The sequence below is a fragment of the Miniopterus natalensis genome, chromosome 5 (assembly GCF_054644295.1).
Source record: "Miniopterus natalensis isolate mMinNat1 chromosome 5, mMinNat1.hap1, whole genome shotgun sequence".
Taxonomy (NCBI): Eukaryota; Metazoa; Chordata; class Mammalia; order Chiroptera; family Miniopteridae; genus Miniopterus; species Miniopterus natalensis.
The window spans coordinates 82,868,698-82,885,464 of NC_142085.1; the positions used below are offsets into that span (position 1 = coordinate 82,868,698).

The window sequence follows — 16,767 nt, forward strand, 5'->3', positions numbered from 1 at the left end:
GGGCAGAACCCTGGGCTGCACCCCAGGGCTCATGGTAGTGAGCTTAGGGATCCTGGGGGACTGTGAGCCTTCGCTCTTAGGGATCTGAAGGACATATAATATAGAACATAGAATTTGGGGTCAGCATTGATCTGATTCAGACATGAGAGGGTTTTCTGGCTTGTTTGCTCTAACTCTTAATTGCATGGTATGTATAGGCTGCGTGACTTTGAGCAAATAACCTAAGCTCTGAGTTCTTGTCCTGGGGGAAAGAAGGGAGCAAGGCTGTTGGGAGGAGTTAACGAGACGCCCACCTCGGGTGCCAGGCCTCTTCCACAGCAGCTGCCAGTAAGTGTTGGTCCACTCCCTCGCCCCACTTCCTTGCTGCTACACCGGCACACAGTAACTTTCAGACTTCTCTTAGCAGAACGAAAGTTCGTACCTGAGATATCAAGCCCGAGGAAGGAAGAGGGCCAATGAGATTCTGAGAAAGAAAAGGCAGCTCTAGAGAAATTAGGCATTTGTGTAATTTAATCATTGCCCTATTAGAGTTGGAATATTTGCTTATGACTTTTGAACTTTAATTATTCTAAAATCTGTTATATCTATTACCCATTTTCCTAATCATTATTACTGTTTTTATTTTATTTTTAATTCTAGATGTTTTGGACCTTTCCCTGGGCTATATCATATTATTGGCAGTTTTTTTATTTCAAATTTTAATTCTCAATACAATATACTTAATGTTTTTTACTTTTTTTTTAAAGGCTCAGCCATTTAGAATAAGCAAGTCTGTATTAATTTTTATATAAGTTAATACTAATTTTTAAATTATGTTTCTTTGAGGATTCTTACACTGTATTCTTTATAAAAATAGTAATAGATTGTCATTTGATAGTGTACTTCAGGTGTTTTAAGTTACAAGTGAGAAAATCTTGAGCATTGTCACAAAAATTGTACTGAAACTTTATCTATTGCACTTTACTGTTAATGTATTTAAATTACTGTATTAAGTTAATATTTAACTTAAAAACTAATGTTTTTTTTAACATTTTATCTGTACTAACTTGTAATTTTTAGCTCTTTCTATTTTCAAACCTCCCCATAAATTTTTTTGGTAACTTGTGCTCCTGGGAGAGGGAGAAAATGTTTAGAATTCAGTCTGTGGGTTCGTACAGCACATATTTGATAAGAAGAGTGCCCTCAGCCAGATTGCAAAAGAAGCTGAACCATTTCCATATAACAGAGATGGCAGGGAGACTGCAGAATTCGCCATGGCCCCTCCCACTTCATTTATTCTAGAAAAACTCCCAGGGTGGTCTCGAAGCTGCTCCTGTCAGAAAGGGCCTGTTCTGATTTCCAGGGGAAGTTGTAACACTTTAGCCTTAAGTTTTCTTATTGTGGAAAGTTTCTTATTATAATAAAAATTACAAATGAAAGGCTGCTTTTTTAAAGTGATTCATTGACCTGTCCCTGGAGGATCCCTGAGTTAATGGGGAATATTTAGTGGGAGGTGAAAAGACCCATTTGGTTTGGGATGGGACCCTGGCTGGACTCACAGGCCAAGTGTAACCAGCCCTCCAGATGGGGCCTGCCCTCCACACTGGCAGGGGGTGAGATAATGATTTCCTTTCTCCATTTTCTTCAGCCATGAACTATTAAGGATGTATTCCTAATTCAGCAAGTTACCATCTTAATTGCTTTGAATTCTCTGGATTCACGATTTGTAATATAGTTTTAGGATGCATTGATCTTACTACAAAAGCAATACAGTGTTTGTGTTAGAAAATGTGTGAAGTCACCTTGAGATAACCATCTTGGCAGTTTTCCATTAAAAAAGCATTATACTTAATTTTATTGGATAGAATATAGTAGAAGGAAAAGAAAACAATATGGTATAAAGCATTACTGAAATTTAACTTTCTTCTGAAAAAAATGCTGGGTCCTACGAGATTCTTCTAAGATTTAAAATGTACGTGCGTGTGTGTTTCGTGTTGTGTTTTAAACTCTTGTATTTTAGCCACATTCTATTGTGTGAAAGGCAGGTTGAGGTTATAGGCGGAATTACTCACTGTGTAATTCTAGAGGCAAATATTCTTCATTCACAGGGGTATTTGTGATTCTATTTCGGGAATATGCATTTCTAGTGGATACCAGTTCCTAGAATGTAGCATTTTCCTGTTTCCATCATTGAAGGACAGAGATAAGAATGAGGGAAGCACGTTTCTTTTCCATAGTGGTTGGACCTTCAGAACAGATCTCTAGTTACTCAAACAAAACAAAACAAATCTCTCTCATTCTCGAGACTCTTGGCTTTTGCCTGAGCATGATTTATAAGACTGAATTGTTGCTAATCTTTAAACAATACCTAAGGGGTATGATTTTCCAACACCCTGAACACATTTGACAACAGAACATCACAGGACAATTACCCCGAAGTGTTTGGTGCTCTCTCGTGTAAAGGACTGCCAGCAAAATGGATAATTTCAAAGTGAAGGGGACAAAAAAGAGGGGGAGAATTTCTAAATTCAAAAGAGTTGCTATAAGGACTGTTTCTTTTCTCTCAGGGAAGATGTAGACTAAAGCATTTTACATGTGTGTTTGCTTTTTATGAACTTCCAAATGCCAGCTAGAGGAGGGAAAAGGAGAATTCTTAAAAGTGTCTCTCTATTCTGAAAACCAGGTAATCCCTCAAAATAATATTCCAGAATTTCTCAGTTTTGATGAGAAATTGGTCACATCGCTTTGATGACAGGGTTTTTTTAAAACCAGCAAAGAAGGCCTAGTCTTTCACATAACACCCTGGCTGGGCTTATCCTATAGGTAGGTGTTCACTCCCCCTTCTTATACTTCAGGTTCATGCATGAGTGAAATTGCTTTTATTTTATGCATATTGCTTAAAGATACATACCATATGGCAAGCACTTTGCATAGCATATCACACTCTATTCTCACAGAATTCTCTGAGGTTGATATGACCTCCATCAATTAACAGGCTCGGAATCACAGTGGCTAGTAAGAGATAGAGGCCAGGTTTTAATCTAGCCCAACTCTGAATTCTGAGGCCCAATGGAGAAACCCAAGGTGGTGCCAGGGACAGGCGACCTACCCGTGGCTGTGTCTGCTGTGACATCTTGACTTACTTGGGTGACAACGAGGTCATTCAGTGTGCCAACCTTTCACAGGGAGCGCTTGGCTATAGGCTATGACATGCTGAAAGTCTTTGCTTCCCCCACACTTTTCCCAGGGAAGCTTGGCTGCGGATCCCCAGGTGTACCCTTCAGTGGTCCCATCGCGGAAAATGATGTGAGCCTCCTTGCTGCAGCTCTGCGGATCCAGGTGTGTGTGACACAGCTACTTGGGAATTTTTGAGTTTGGAGCTTTGATTAATTCTGACTAATATTTTACAAGTTTTTTTTGTTTAGCAGATGCAGCGTTAAACACTTTGCACATGTGTGTCATTTAATTCCTCACAATAGTCCTATCAGGTAATGGTCTTCCCCACTTGATAGATGAGGAAATGGAGTCTTAGAAAAATTAAGGTACTTGCCTTTGATCATATGACAAGTATGAGGCAGGGACTCAAATCCCAGGGTTTGTTATTATCTATTGCTGTGTAATAAGCGCTCCCTGATATTTAGCAACTTAAGACAACAAACATTTATTATCTCACAGTTTCTGTGGGTCAGAGTTTCTCATGCAGTGACGTCTGCTGGGGCCACAGTCATCCGAAGGCTTGAGTGGGGCTGGAGGATCTACTTCCAGCATGGCGCACTCACCTGGCTATTGGCGTGTTGGTATTTAATTCCACAGTGGCTCTTGGCAGGGTGCTGTGTTCCCCATCATGTAGACTTCTCTGTATGGCTGTTCACAATGTGGCAGCTAACTTCTCCCATAGTAAGTGATCTGCAGAAAAACACAAGGAGGAAGCTGCAGCAGGCCTTATGACCCAGTCTCCAAAGTCACTAATTTCCTCTTCACTAGAAGTGAGCCACCAATCTAGTTCACATTCAAGAGGAAGGGAATTGGCTTACCCCTTGAAGACGGGAGTGTTAAAGAATTTGTAGACATCCTTTTGAACCACCACCATCTGTGTGACCTAAAGCCTAAGATCTCCAGGTGTCCATTGTGCACGCGTCTTGTGCTGGCGCTGGAGCCTGCGGTGATGTGGACGGCCAGCAGGGCACAAGCTACCTGTGGAGACACCCAAGCCTCACGTTCCTGCCATAGTAGAATTAAACAGAAGCAAGTTTTTGTTCATTTCAGTACACAGTTAAAAATGTTTACTTTGAAATTGGATGTAAAGATTGTTATGTTTCAACCAAAGCCAAATGTTATTTGTGTGTGTGTGTGTTACTATTTAATAATTCAATTTGCCTACTCGATTATATCAGCTGTGGAAGAATTATACTTGAATGGTGTTGCAAATTTTGGAAGCTAGGCATCCAGCCTGATTATTCATGCATTCTCACATTTTCCTCATTTTTCATTTTTAATGGAGATGAAAAACCCACTCTAGAATTTTATTCTGCGTAGTTGATGCCTTAGTGAACTATTTTATTTTAATAGCATATATATTTTCCATTTTCCTCTTCAAGAAAAACCTACAAATTTAATTACATGAGAATACAATTATACCTGATCATCACTTGAGTCATTGTGCAACTTCATAATCTTTTCATGGCGTGACATCCCTGAGCAATATTTTCAGATACATGGCTGTCAGCGTTTACTTTTCTAACATGTTTTTCTTTCTGCCCCCACTGAAGAACATGGTGAGCAGTGGAAGAAGATGGCTTCGCGAACAGCAGTACACGAGGTGGAGACTTCACTGCTTGAAACTTCAGCCACTCTCCCCAGTACCCAGGTATCCGGGGATTTGTTTTTACTGATGTCAGCTCATCAAAGTGCCTTAGATATCCAGAATGACCCATTGAGTGGGGGCACGACTTGTGGTATTATGGTTTTGCTGGTAAATAATTTAATCAAATTGCTGTGCCATTTTTTTCTATCATTTAAGTATTCCCAAATTAAATAATAACAGGTTTACCATAACCTATCATTTCTAATATATGTATTTTTTTATTTCTGAAATCGGTATGTAACCTTACTGTCACTGATGTATCCTGTATTAAATGGCAGTGATTTTTTCTTAGTAGTCTATAAAATAATGGTGTCTTAGATTTGACTAAATACAGTAGTGGAATGATTGGAATATGCTTTTTAGTGTTAGAAATACCCAGGATGTGCCATCTTGGTTTTGAGGGCCTTGTAGGCTTCCACCCTGGGAGTGAGTGGGAAACCCAAAGCAAAGAGCAGCAGTACACGTGGAGAGTGTGCTCAGCGGCCTTCAGAACGCGATAGTATGTACTGTCTGGCAGGATGCTCTGGGACTGTCCAGACAGATGTTTTCTTCAGAGTGAGATCTAATGAAGCATAAGCTACATATCCTTTCGAATAAATTGGCAAATACAAGTTGAAGAACAGAGTCTCAACATTTTTGGCATAATTAGATATCTGAGCCAGAGAAGGGCTTTTTCCAGCCTCATAATGAACCCTCCGTGGTGGCCCCACCTCTGAGTTGTCCCCTCCCCTTTCATCGGAGGTAGAAACAACGTCAGCGCTTCCCCAGGTGATCCCATTGCCACTGTTGGGAAACTGTCAGTAGTAGTTGACTAAGTTTTCGCTTGGTGACCAGTTGCATTTCAGAATTGACCTGTGTCCCCTTGCACGTTCACTGAACACTGTGGTTTGATTATACCCACGAGGCCTGTGAGACCCTCCAAGCCAGGCTTTCACCCCTGAAAGAGACTAAACATCTTAGTCATCTCCAATGTTCATTAATACATAAATCCCAAGGAATGTTGTTTTTCACAGTATCATCCCTGTAGCTCTGTAATCTGTTTCATAAAATAACTTTTCAAGTTACTTACATCAGTATAGGATCTTAATTTTTAAAAGTAAATGAGTAAATTCTGCTTACAGAGAACAAAAATATTTGAGATGGACTCTACCAAATTGTGTGCCACAACCTTTTCATAATCAAAATAAATTCTACTTGGGGGGAAATGTGCTTTACTTGCTTAACCAAATTTGACTTCTAGCACCACTGGAGAAAGAAAGGCAGGCTAAGTAGTTTATAAATCACTCAAAAAATCAAAATGATGTCACTGTCACTCTTAGCTAGTGAAGAGGGAAAACTTTGGAGATTTTCCAAGAGAGGAAAATCTCTTCGATTAGGAGATTGTGGCGAGAGAGAGAGAGAGAGAGAAAGAGAGAGAGAGAGAGAGAGAGAAGGGGGTGGCCTGGAAGGTAAAATGAAGCAGGAGCCTGGGCAGTGAAGGGGCATGGGGAGGAAAATCCAGGATACTGGGGGAGGGAGAACCTGGCTGGAGTCACAAAGCTCAGCCCATCTCTGGCCCCAGGTGTCCTCTTCCCCTCTCTGAGCTGCCCTTTGGAGAAGTCGGGATTGGAGGTAGCTTTACTGGTATCTCGTGCACCAGAGTCACACCCCTGTGGGGTCATGGGGAAGAATGGGTTCCTATGGCAGCTGAGAGTAGATCCTCAGCAGTAGCAATAGAAATGAACCAGAGCAGGGAGTAATCTGCTGCCCACTGCACAGACTATCATGCCCCAAAATAAGGGCTCCAGGGCTCTGGAACCTGGCTGCTATCTTCTCAGTCTCTGATGCCTGCTCTCCTGCAGGCTGGCTTGTGCCTGCTGGGTCTCACTCTCAAACAGATGGCCAGGAAAACAGATGGAAAGCCTCAAACCCCACTAAAATAATGGCCAAACCCAGGAGCCCCAAAGGCTCTCTGAGAAGTTCAGCAGATGCTCATTTTCATAGCACTCCTGAGAGATGAGCAGTGGCAGTGGCGTTCCCATCTTGCCAGATGAGAAAGTAGAATAAAGTGTTTGCCCAGTTACACTCTGGAGCTCCCAAATTGTCCTGTGTCTGAGGTTGAGCTTCAAACATTGGGTCTGTTAGAGTTATGTAATTAATAAAATATTTTGAAATATGATTTTGGACTTGAAATAGGAAAAAGGGAGGAAAAGTATGGACACAGATAAAACAAAGTTGCATTTCCACTTTTTTGAATAGCCAAAAGACACATGGGGCTAGCCCAGTAATAGAGCACTATGTGGTAACCCATCTATTCATGGTTAACAAATACAGTGATGACCCATAGAAAGTATCGTGCTCCATAATGACCTTATACTTACGGGCACGTAACATACAGCCTCCTCTCTTATGACCTAGGTGTTCTCCTTGTACCTGGGCAGAATTCTAGGATCTCTACCAGTTCTTAAGAGTCGCTTCTCTAAAACCATTTTCTCACAAACATTAATTGTTAGCAGTCGTGCTCACTACTGCTTGGGACGAAGGACCATGAAGCCGCTGCGTTGATTTCATTGTTGGCGTGGTGTATGGCTGTTTTTCACTCCAGCAGCGACCACCTAAGCTGAGAAGACTCTTGCCTCTTATGTGTTTCCCCCCAGTGATATTGAGATTTCAAGAGCACAGACGCCAAAAGCTGTGGATGTCCTTGCCAAGGAGATAGGATTGCTTGCAGATGAAATTGAAATCTATGGCAAAAGCAAAGCCAAAGTATGCTTGTCCCTGCTGGAAAGGTTAAAGGATCAAGCAGATGGAAAATACGTCTTAGTTGCTGGGTAAGACTACTTTAAAATCTCTTTCACTAAGAAGATATGTTTATCAGACCCTCTTCCCTGTGTATGTCTGTCATCACACTCCTCAGATCCATTCGATTCTCAGATTTGACATTATCTTGTCCATTTCACTTGGCATTCCTTCCGTTGACAAGAGGTAAGTTTTTCTTTTCAGTGCAAAACAAATTCGTGTCCACAAAATACAAAGTGTAATGAGTCACTAATTCAGTACTTTAGTTTTTGTTTCTCATACTGTGTTTTGATCAGCCTTGTTGTCCTCCACCCTGGATTTTTCTTTTAGTTTTTCAAGATAAAAATTAAAAGTTGAAAGTAAAATATTTTGAACTGAGCAGGGCGTTTTTATATTCAAGTTAGAAATGACATTTTAATGGAAAATGTAGATAATTCCATGAACTTTGATTTTCCTATTCATGTTTTTACTATTTCTTATAGATGTATTTAAATTATAAAAACTCACTGTTTCATTGCATTTCAAAGTTGATGTTGGGCCAAAGACAGATGCACAGTATTTATGAAAGGGAGTGCTTGCTTTATTTTCCCTCTTTTAAAAAAAGAAATGCATTCATTAGCTGAAAAAAACAATAGAAAACAAGGGATTTCAAATATTTATTCAGTGTGACCTGAGGGAACATCAAGAGACCATATAAATTCCTTTGTTGTTTCAAATTTTCATTGCATGGGCTTGCTAATGATCGATAGGCCAAGGCTTGAGGCAAAAAAACCTCTTACCAGGCAGAGACATTTCTTATAATTGGACTTGACTCCTAGTTACCTTTCTTTTTACATATTTAATTATGAATGTAAGTGCTTTATTTCTTTTTCTCATCATATAATTCATGCATACTCATTGTAAAAATATTCCAAAACTACAGAAAGTATAAACAAGAGAATGAAACATCCCAGCTCCTAGAACCCAGAGGAAACAGCTGTTAACATTTGAGACCATCTTGACATAGATAAAGTCATTCGTCAGTGAGATCGCTGACACTGCTCTTCTAGCCGTGACTGATTGTCCCCAGTGTGTTATGCACCTAGCTCTGTGTGAATCAGTGCAGAGTCATGTTACCATTGTTCATGACTGCATACCATTTCACCCTTCGTACCCTGGATTCTTCAGGAGTGGGTGGTAGAAATGCCTGGGTGAGGGTGGGTTCCATTTTCCACGTCTTCCCAGCACAGAAGCACTGCTGTGGCCCAGCCACTGAGAGTACAGATGTGTCTACTGCTTTAAGTCTACAGAGGCAGGAAAATGATTGGAAAACATCATAGAGATGTCCCATAATTCACTTAACCAGTTCTCTGTTGTTGGGCACTTAAATTATTTCCCATTTTTGGCCATTATAAACAGTGCTAAAATTATCAACCTTGGCCCTGGCCGGTGTGGCTCAGTTGGTTGAGCGCCTTCCCATGAAGCGAGAGGTCACTGGCCCAATTCCCTGTCAGGGCACATGCCCAGGTTGCGGGCTCGTGCCCCAGTGGGGGGTATGCAGGAGGCAGCCTATTGAGGGTTCTTACTCATTGATGTTTCCCTTCTCTCCTCCTCTCCTTTCTTCTCGCTCTCTAAAAAAATCAATAAAAATATATAAATTTTTTAAAATTACAAACCTTGGGCATGCATGTTTGTGTACTTGTCCAGTGTCTCCTTAGGAAAGATCCCTAGAGGTGAATTCAGTGTTTCAGAACTACAAAGATAGAACTACCAAAAATCAAGATACTGTGCATAGTATCACCTCTTTTCAGGCTGCCCTGCTCACTTAGAGTTGGACTTCCGACCCTAATGGGGTTCTTACCAGCCTGCGTCTCCCCCAGCCCCACCCTTAATGTCCTGTAACTGAGCTTCAGGAAAGCTTGCTAAAAGATGTTGGTCCCACCTGCAGGCTCCTTGGGGCCAGTTTGTGAAAGGAGCCACCTGACACACATCTAATCAGTGTTGCTTTATGGACAGTGTGCTTAATGCAAGTTTGTTTACAGTGAATATACAAGCTTGGGCATTGAGAACTTCCAAATTCAGCATCTTAGCCACAGATTTGCCTGCCTTCTCCCAGGTCTTGGGTGATCATGGTTGGAGGGTCTGCTGGTTATCTCGCTCTGGTTAGGGCGGGAGGATTTAAGGATCACTGAGGTGGACGTGTTCTCAGTTTTTTTAAGGAGAAATCATGCAGCATTTTTTCATATGGAGTGGCCATGATTTACTCTGCTTTGGGCTTCTGAATATTGGAAATAAAAACACAAGTGTAGACATGGCCCTGCCCTTACCAGGAACACAGAATCGGTGCTTCTAAAACACAAGCTCTGCTGGTATTGTGATCAGGTTGTACACTTGAAGCCCAGCTGTCACAGCCTGGCCTCCGGCCCATGTGCTGAAGAATGGCCACTAGCATGGCCAACTGGGATCACAGGCCCCTCCGGCCTGTGCCCAGGAGAGCACGGCTCTGTGCTAGCGCCGTAATATTCGTATGTGCGATTGAGATGAAGCAGCCAGGCTGCCATGCTGTAGATAGAAATGGAAGGTAAACATGAATCCTCAAGTACAAATTTGACCCCAAGAGATCAGCTCTTTTTCTGAAATTGTGATATAAGTTCCCTTTCTGTACAAATGACCTGCGAAGGAACAGAAATTAAACTATGTCCCTTTCAACTGGGCTGGGAAAGAGCAGAAGCTGCAAGGGTAGGGTTTTGAGATACTTGTGCGTCTGCAGCAGACCGTGAAGGTTTTTTGGAAAGATGTACCCGCACTGTGTTCTATAAGGCGGGAACCACCTTCCCCCATCAACGCAGCCAGCGATACGTAAGTGTGTAAAGTGCCTTTGTTATCTATCTTTTAGTAGCTGGATACTTGAGATCAGTTTAAAACAGACATTTTATTTATAATCTAAAATGAAAAGTTCATTTGAAATAAAAATCACCTCCATATTTTTACTTTTGATCAGTTCTGGGAGAGGGACGGTACAAACCATCCTACACTTCCAGAAATACCAGTGATTTCTCCGTTAAGTGGAGACTTTTTCTGAAAGGTCTTTTTATTCTGTAAAAAACTGTTGGTTCGTTGTATAAAAACTTAACATAAAGAAGAGGAAAAAGAAGGAAAAAGTGAACTCTCTCATTACTCAGAAGTGTTAAAAGTCTTTCTGTCTCCCCCCAGGGTTTTATCTGCATTCGCCCATCCTATACATCAAGAGCGGGCCATAAATACAACTCGTGTCCTGCCTTCTTGTCTGAATACCGTGACATAAAGCCTTTCCCATGCTTTAGAGTTCATGCCGTCATTTCTTAATAAACCTAAATAGCAGTATATTTGTTACTGTATGTTTCAATTTCTGTGTAAATGCGATTTAAGTAGATCAGCAGCAGGATGACTGTCTGAAACAGTGGATTCCCATTTTTTCCTACTATTAATAACCCAAATGCAGAACAGATTAATTCGCTTTAAAAAGCTGTTCTTCAAACCGTAGAATTTCTTACTCTGTCAGAATCATCTGTATTTCATCAGCTACACATCGCTTGGTATTTACACCTACACATCACTTTATTTGCTTTGCCTGACAAAATGAAAAGTATTGGGAATTGTTCAGGGAAATATGCCAAAAGAATCCTAGGGGCTCTTGAGTTTTACATATTTTCCCAGTTACACTAATGAAAAGGAATTTGTTTGAGAACTTGACTCGGAGTGCAGCTGTAGGGCATTGAATGTGTGTGTAGGAGCAGGCCCCATCGGCCCTTGACCGATTTCTGTGCAGAAGTTTCTAGAACTTCTGTAAGTTGCTTGCACAGAGCAGTTAAAAGAGAAGTTAAATCGCTCTGTGAAGAGACTGAATTTCACATTAAAGAAAAGTTGGAATTATTCACGTCACTTTTTTCCCCCGTATAGTGCCAAATACCTGATTTTATTTTTCTATTTTTATTTTTTACTGTTTCAAACCCTTGTTTTGGTCTGTTTAAAAATAACCTTTATTGACTTTTCTAAGATGATGCATTTCCACCTTAGGTAAGGATTTAAATATCTGTGAGTGTTTCTTTTATCTGAGTTACTTTCACAATGGAACAAAGGTGTTTAGAAGAAACCACTACTGATAGGACCTCTGAACGCTTTACCTCGGTCACGTGATGGAAACGCAACCTAATGAACAGACTGTGGAGTTTATCCTTAGATGGTAAAAGACAATTTTAGTAAAACCTTCCATGTCACACAGATGCCTGGGATGAGCGATACATACTCATGTGCTGTTTGAGTGTATAGTTTTGGAGTTTATGGGTAGATCCATGGCTGATGGCAATAATACTGTTTTAACAGATTCTAGATTTTGAGACCAGTTTAAAGTTTTACCACTACTAAATCTCTTTGATCTTTGAATCAGTGGTAAACTTCTTTCAGATCATGTCCAAGTTGGCACAGAGCACTTCGATAACTTTTTTACTGCAGTTAACAGTAAACATTTGTCTCAGAAAAGGAGTTAAAATTCCTTTGTCAACCATTTTGTGCTCATCTGCACCCTGGACTGGTGACAGGAATGTGATGAGAATGGGCACAATCCTTCCCCTGAGCAAGCTTGTAGCCCGGTAAGCAAGATAGACATGTCAGGAAGCTTACAGTAATGCCCTCTGGAAAGTTCTAGAATAAATACATACTAAATGCTGTGGGATATTAGAGGGAGTGGATCAATCAGCTGGGGGGAGTTGAGGAAAATAATGAACAAAAATCACACTTCTGTCTCCATAAACTCTTAGCTCTTACAGAAAAAGGAATTATGTTGACATAGCGCTTGTTTTCTGCATCAACCTGGTAACTTAGAATCTGAGCTAAGGACATGGGGACAGCAGTTAAACCACATTTTTATGCCATTTGCAGAAATGAGGTGAAATAAGTTTTTATTGTAGCTCTCCTTTTATTGCCCCCAATAAATACTTCCTACTTTCCGATTTTCCTGACTTGTAATCATTGGCAGAAAGCTGAGCAGTCCTGTGTTTCTAATTAAGACTTGGCTGGTGAGCTGAAGTTTGGAGGAGGTCATCTCTGGGAGGGGCTGCTCTTGGCCGTCTCCAGCAGCTAAGTTAGCATATCCTTGGAACTGAAAATGTAATCTTTCGTGTGAAGTTTAAGTAAACCACTGATTCCTTTGCAAACAGTAAGTGCTCAGTTAAAAAGCAAGTTGACTCGAAGCATAAACACCGCCATGTAACTTGGAGTCTTCATGTGGACCGGGTGTCATGTGGCTGGGGCAGTCTGAGGGTCACCTCACCAGGCAGGGCTCAGGTTGGCTCACCCGCTCCCTGCCAGCAACCTCCTTGTTGCTAAGCCCAGCGAACACTTCTTGGCCCTCACCGGGCCTCAGACCTCTTTGGACTCTGGACACTTCCTTGGTTTCTTTCTGGGACTTGCTCCTCAGGGTTTCCTTCCCTGCACCGGCTTAGCTTCCTTTGCTCCCTTCTGAGTCTTCTATAAGGGGAAGACCTTAACAATTTTGTTCTCACCTTTTCTCTTACTCTGTTCACTCTTGCTGACCTTTCTCACCCATTCCCTTGCTTTAAATGGCTGATTATAGTTAACGATTTTCATCCATACAAATAACCTTGTGAGGTCAGAACACTTGCCCGGGTTTCATTTCCAGTTCTAATTGGGAGACCTTGGGCAAGTTACTTAAACACCTTATGCCTCAGTTTCCTCATTTTTCAAATGGAGATGATAATAATTAACCCAGTAAATATAACAGAGCTTAGCATACTAACCACCCTAGTCCCACCCTCAGTTTTGTCTGGCTATATTTATTCATTTGTCAGGTCCTAGTTTAGATTATACTTCCTCCAGGAAGCCTTCCCTGATGTTCCAAATCTACTTAGATCCTCCTTCCCTGATATCTCATAATACAGTCTAATTGCTCTATTTTCCCTATCTTAGTGCTTATCACGTTCATTGTAATTGCTGGTTTATCTGTGTGTGTATCATTAATCATTAATCATGAACTCTGTGAGGGCAGTGATGGAATCCAGTTTGGTCATTAGTGTGTCCCCAGGGTCTAGTAGCCTGGCACATAGTAGTACTTAATACATATTTGCTGAAAGAATGATTGATTGCATGGCACTGGTGGTCTGAGATAGTTGGGGATGATGTATCTAAGGATATTACTTCTTTGTGGTCATGTCACTAGATTTTGGGGGTCAGAAAACTCTATCAGTTTAGTTGTGGTTGAGTATCTTAGACAACCTAACTCACGCCATCTGGCTCACAGAAGACAATATTGTAAGCCCAAATGACAGTTTTTAAAACTCATCACAGTGGATAGAATATGCTAAGGAACAATTTTATAAGGCCTTACACAGGAATGTAATACATGTCCTATCACCTAATACTGTAATATCGTTACATCTGAACATGTGATGTTTGGTTTTACAGAGTGTTGCTGCCAATGATAAGCTCCCCAGAGCACAGGTGATCTTAGTGTGCTGAGGAACTTTGGACTTATTTTTTCTAAATATTTGAGGGGCTGTCATATTGAGAGGGATCAGCCTTAGTGTGCCTGACTCCAAGAGATAGGCTACAGCAATGCAGACATCTCTTCCTTAGGGCAAAGAACTTTCTAACTGTAAAAGCTGTCTGGAAATGAAGAGCCACCTTGGAGGCAATGAGCTCCCATTGCTGCTTGTTTTCAAACATGGCGGGGACAACCCTGGGCACTGATGTTTAGAAGCGGATGGATGAGTGAGAGTTGAGCCATGCTTTGCTCAGTCATGGATCATTGAGTTAAGCCCTGTGCCCACATAATGTCCCCAGGAAATGGCTCTGGACGAACAAATAACAAATTACCCATCAGCAAGAAAGGACATGAGCTTAATTTTTTAAACCACTTTAATGAATGATTCTATGCGTTTCCTTGAAGTTGATATTATTAGCACCACTGCCAAATAGCTCTTTGGTCTCTTGGTGAAGTTGTGTCTGTATTTTGACATTAACTTAAGCATGGCTTGTGGGACGTAGGTAGACCATAATAGTTCAAGGAAATTGATTAAGTGATTTTGGAATGATATGTTCTCTCCTAATATCCTGATTTGGCTTTGGTGTCTTAAGCTTATTTTATAGGTTATCTAGGAAATATTATTAAATTCACTGTTTTTTTTCCTCCCACATCAGGATTACTCCCACCCCTCTTGGAGAAGGGAAAAGTACAGTTACAATTGGGCTTGTACAGGCCCTGACCGCACACCTGAACATCAACTCCTTTGCCTGCCTGAGGCAGCCTTCTCAAGGGCCAACTTTTGGAGTCAAAGGTACTTTATTTAAACATCTAGTATATTTTTCAGAGCGAAATCGGGGGGTAAGATATTAAAGAAAAGTTTAAAAAGAACATCATCAACAGATGTGGAGTTAAAATTTATCAGAGGAACCAGTGCATTTAATCCATACATGCACCCTCTCCTCCTCGCTCAGTAGGCAGATGTTGCCCCAAGTTGGACCTCCTGCAGAGAGCACTGTAGTGGGGGTTTTAGCGGAACCCCCAACCCAAGAAGCAGATCCCCTTGGTTTCCCTGAACGTGGCTCGGCTCTTGCTCAGGAGTCAACCATAAGCAGAAAAGCCTTGTTTCATCAGAACCTTCTTTGCCAAGCAATTTTGAAACTGCCATTTATATTGGTGTTTTATCATCCCAACAATGGTGAAAGGTATTTCCATTCAAACAGTTAAGAGACCCTTTTGGTCAGACCCCAAGTCTCATCTTTGGAGTTACTGTATGCGGCCTGAGGAACTCTGGAAACTGGCTATGGACAGAGATGGGATGGAATTTGGCGGTGGTTGGGCTGATATCTGGCACCATCCCATTCACTACTTTCTCCATTGATTTATCATGAAATTACTCTCCAGCTCACTTTACAATAGCATCTGTTGCTTTAATTACTGTTTGTTCTTGGCACTTTGTGGTATTTAACAGTATTATATTTGTATTACTGTTGCCAATATTAATAACTGCTAGTTCATTAAGTACTGATAACTCATAGAATGTCATGCATTATGTAGTGGAATGAACACTAGACTTGGAGCAAGAAGGCTGAGGTTTTGTTCATGGCGCTGTCTCTTACTGCTATGTGACCTTTAGCTAGTTACAGCCTCTCTGAGCTGTAGCCGTAAAAGTGTGAAAAGGCATAAGCCAAGCATACCAGGCTATTATGAGGACCAACTGAGACAGTATAGAAAAAACAGGGCAAACTAAATAATATGGACATAGAAGATACCATTATTGTTTTAACAAAGTTTTTTGATAATTCAGTGCATGTGCACCTTAAATGAAGCCTAGCCACAAAGATCTAATAACAGATTAATACAGTAGTCTCGTGGTGGCTGCAGTGACATTTGCAATATTATTTTTACCCTTTTTTTAAACAAGGAGACTGAAGGTCTTCAATTGCAGAGTGGGACATAGTGTAAGCTTTCCCCTCTCTGTTCTACTTTGATAAACGGCTCATGCTTTTCACTACCTGTTGTTATTTCACCTTGGGGGGAATGTGCCTCCCTCTGGGTATGGGGAGCCGTGTTCCCAGGACTGTTCTCATCTGTGGCTATACTTGGTGACTCATTTTAAACGGTGCCTGCTCTATTGTTTAGGAGGAGCTGCAGGTGGCGGGTATGCCCAGGTCATTCCCATGGAGGAGGTAAGATCTCAGAGGGACACCTGTCATGTGTCACTGCTTTTCCTTCCTGGCATCTCTTTTTCTGTGCTCTCATAAACACAGGCCCCCAGTCCTCAACTCTGGCTCTGAAAACCAAAACCCGGCATTTAGTATTATGAGCTGTTTATGGATTTTGTCTGTGCCACTTGGTGTAAATCTTCATGTGTTTTGCATAGAAATATTGTTTTTGATGAATGTTTGTTGACCTAGATAGACCCTGCTTGGGGTATTTTATAAGTAAATTATATATACATCACATTACCTCTCTAAATTCCAAAAAATTCTGAATTCCAAAACCCTTCTGGCCTCAGGGGTCTGGATGAGAGGAAACATCTGTATCACCACCAATCACCAGTTATACTGCCAAATGCAGGAAAACTTGAACTCGTCACTTCTGTTAATAGAGACTCCAAAATCAAATAGGTCCCCCCAGAATGGGTGGA

General features: G+C 41.2%; 1 protein-coding gene across 1 annotated transcript in view; it reads left to right on the forward strand.

The window, feature by feature from the left end:
• The window catches only part of MTHFD1L (methylenetetrahydrofolate dehydrogenase (NADP+ dependent) 1 like), a 149,649-nt gene that overhangs the window by 26,146 nt on the left and 106,736 nt on the right, over positions 1-16,767 (forward strand). Inside the window, exons 9-13 of the mRNA XM_087817685.1 lie at positions 3,227-3,318; positions 4,749-4,846; positions 7,480-7,653; positions 14,795-14,931; positions 16,260-16,306. Of these exons, the coding sequence (XP_087673811.1) occupies positions 3,227-3,318; positions 4,749-4,846; positions 7,480-7,653; positions 14,795-14,931; positions 16,260-16,306 (548 nt within the window). The remainder of the gene's footprint in view (positions 1-3,226; positions 3,319-4,748; positions 4,847-7,479; positions 7,654-14,794; positions 14,932-16,259; positions 16,307-16,767) is intronic.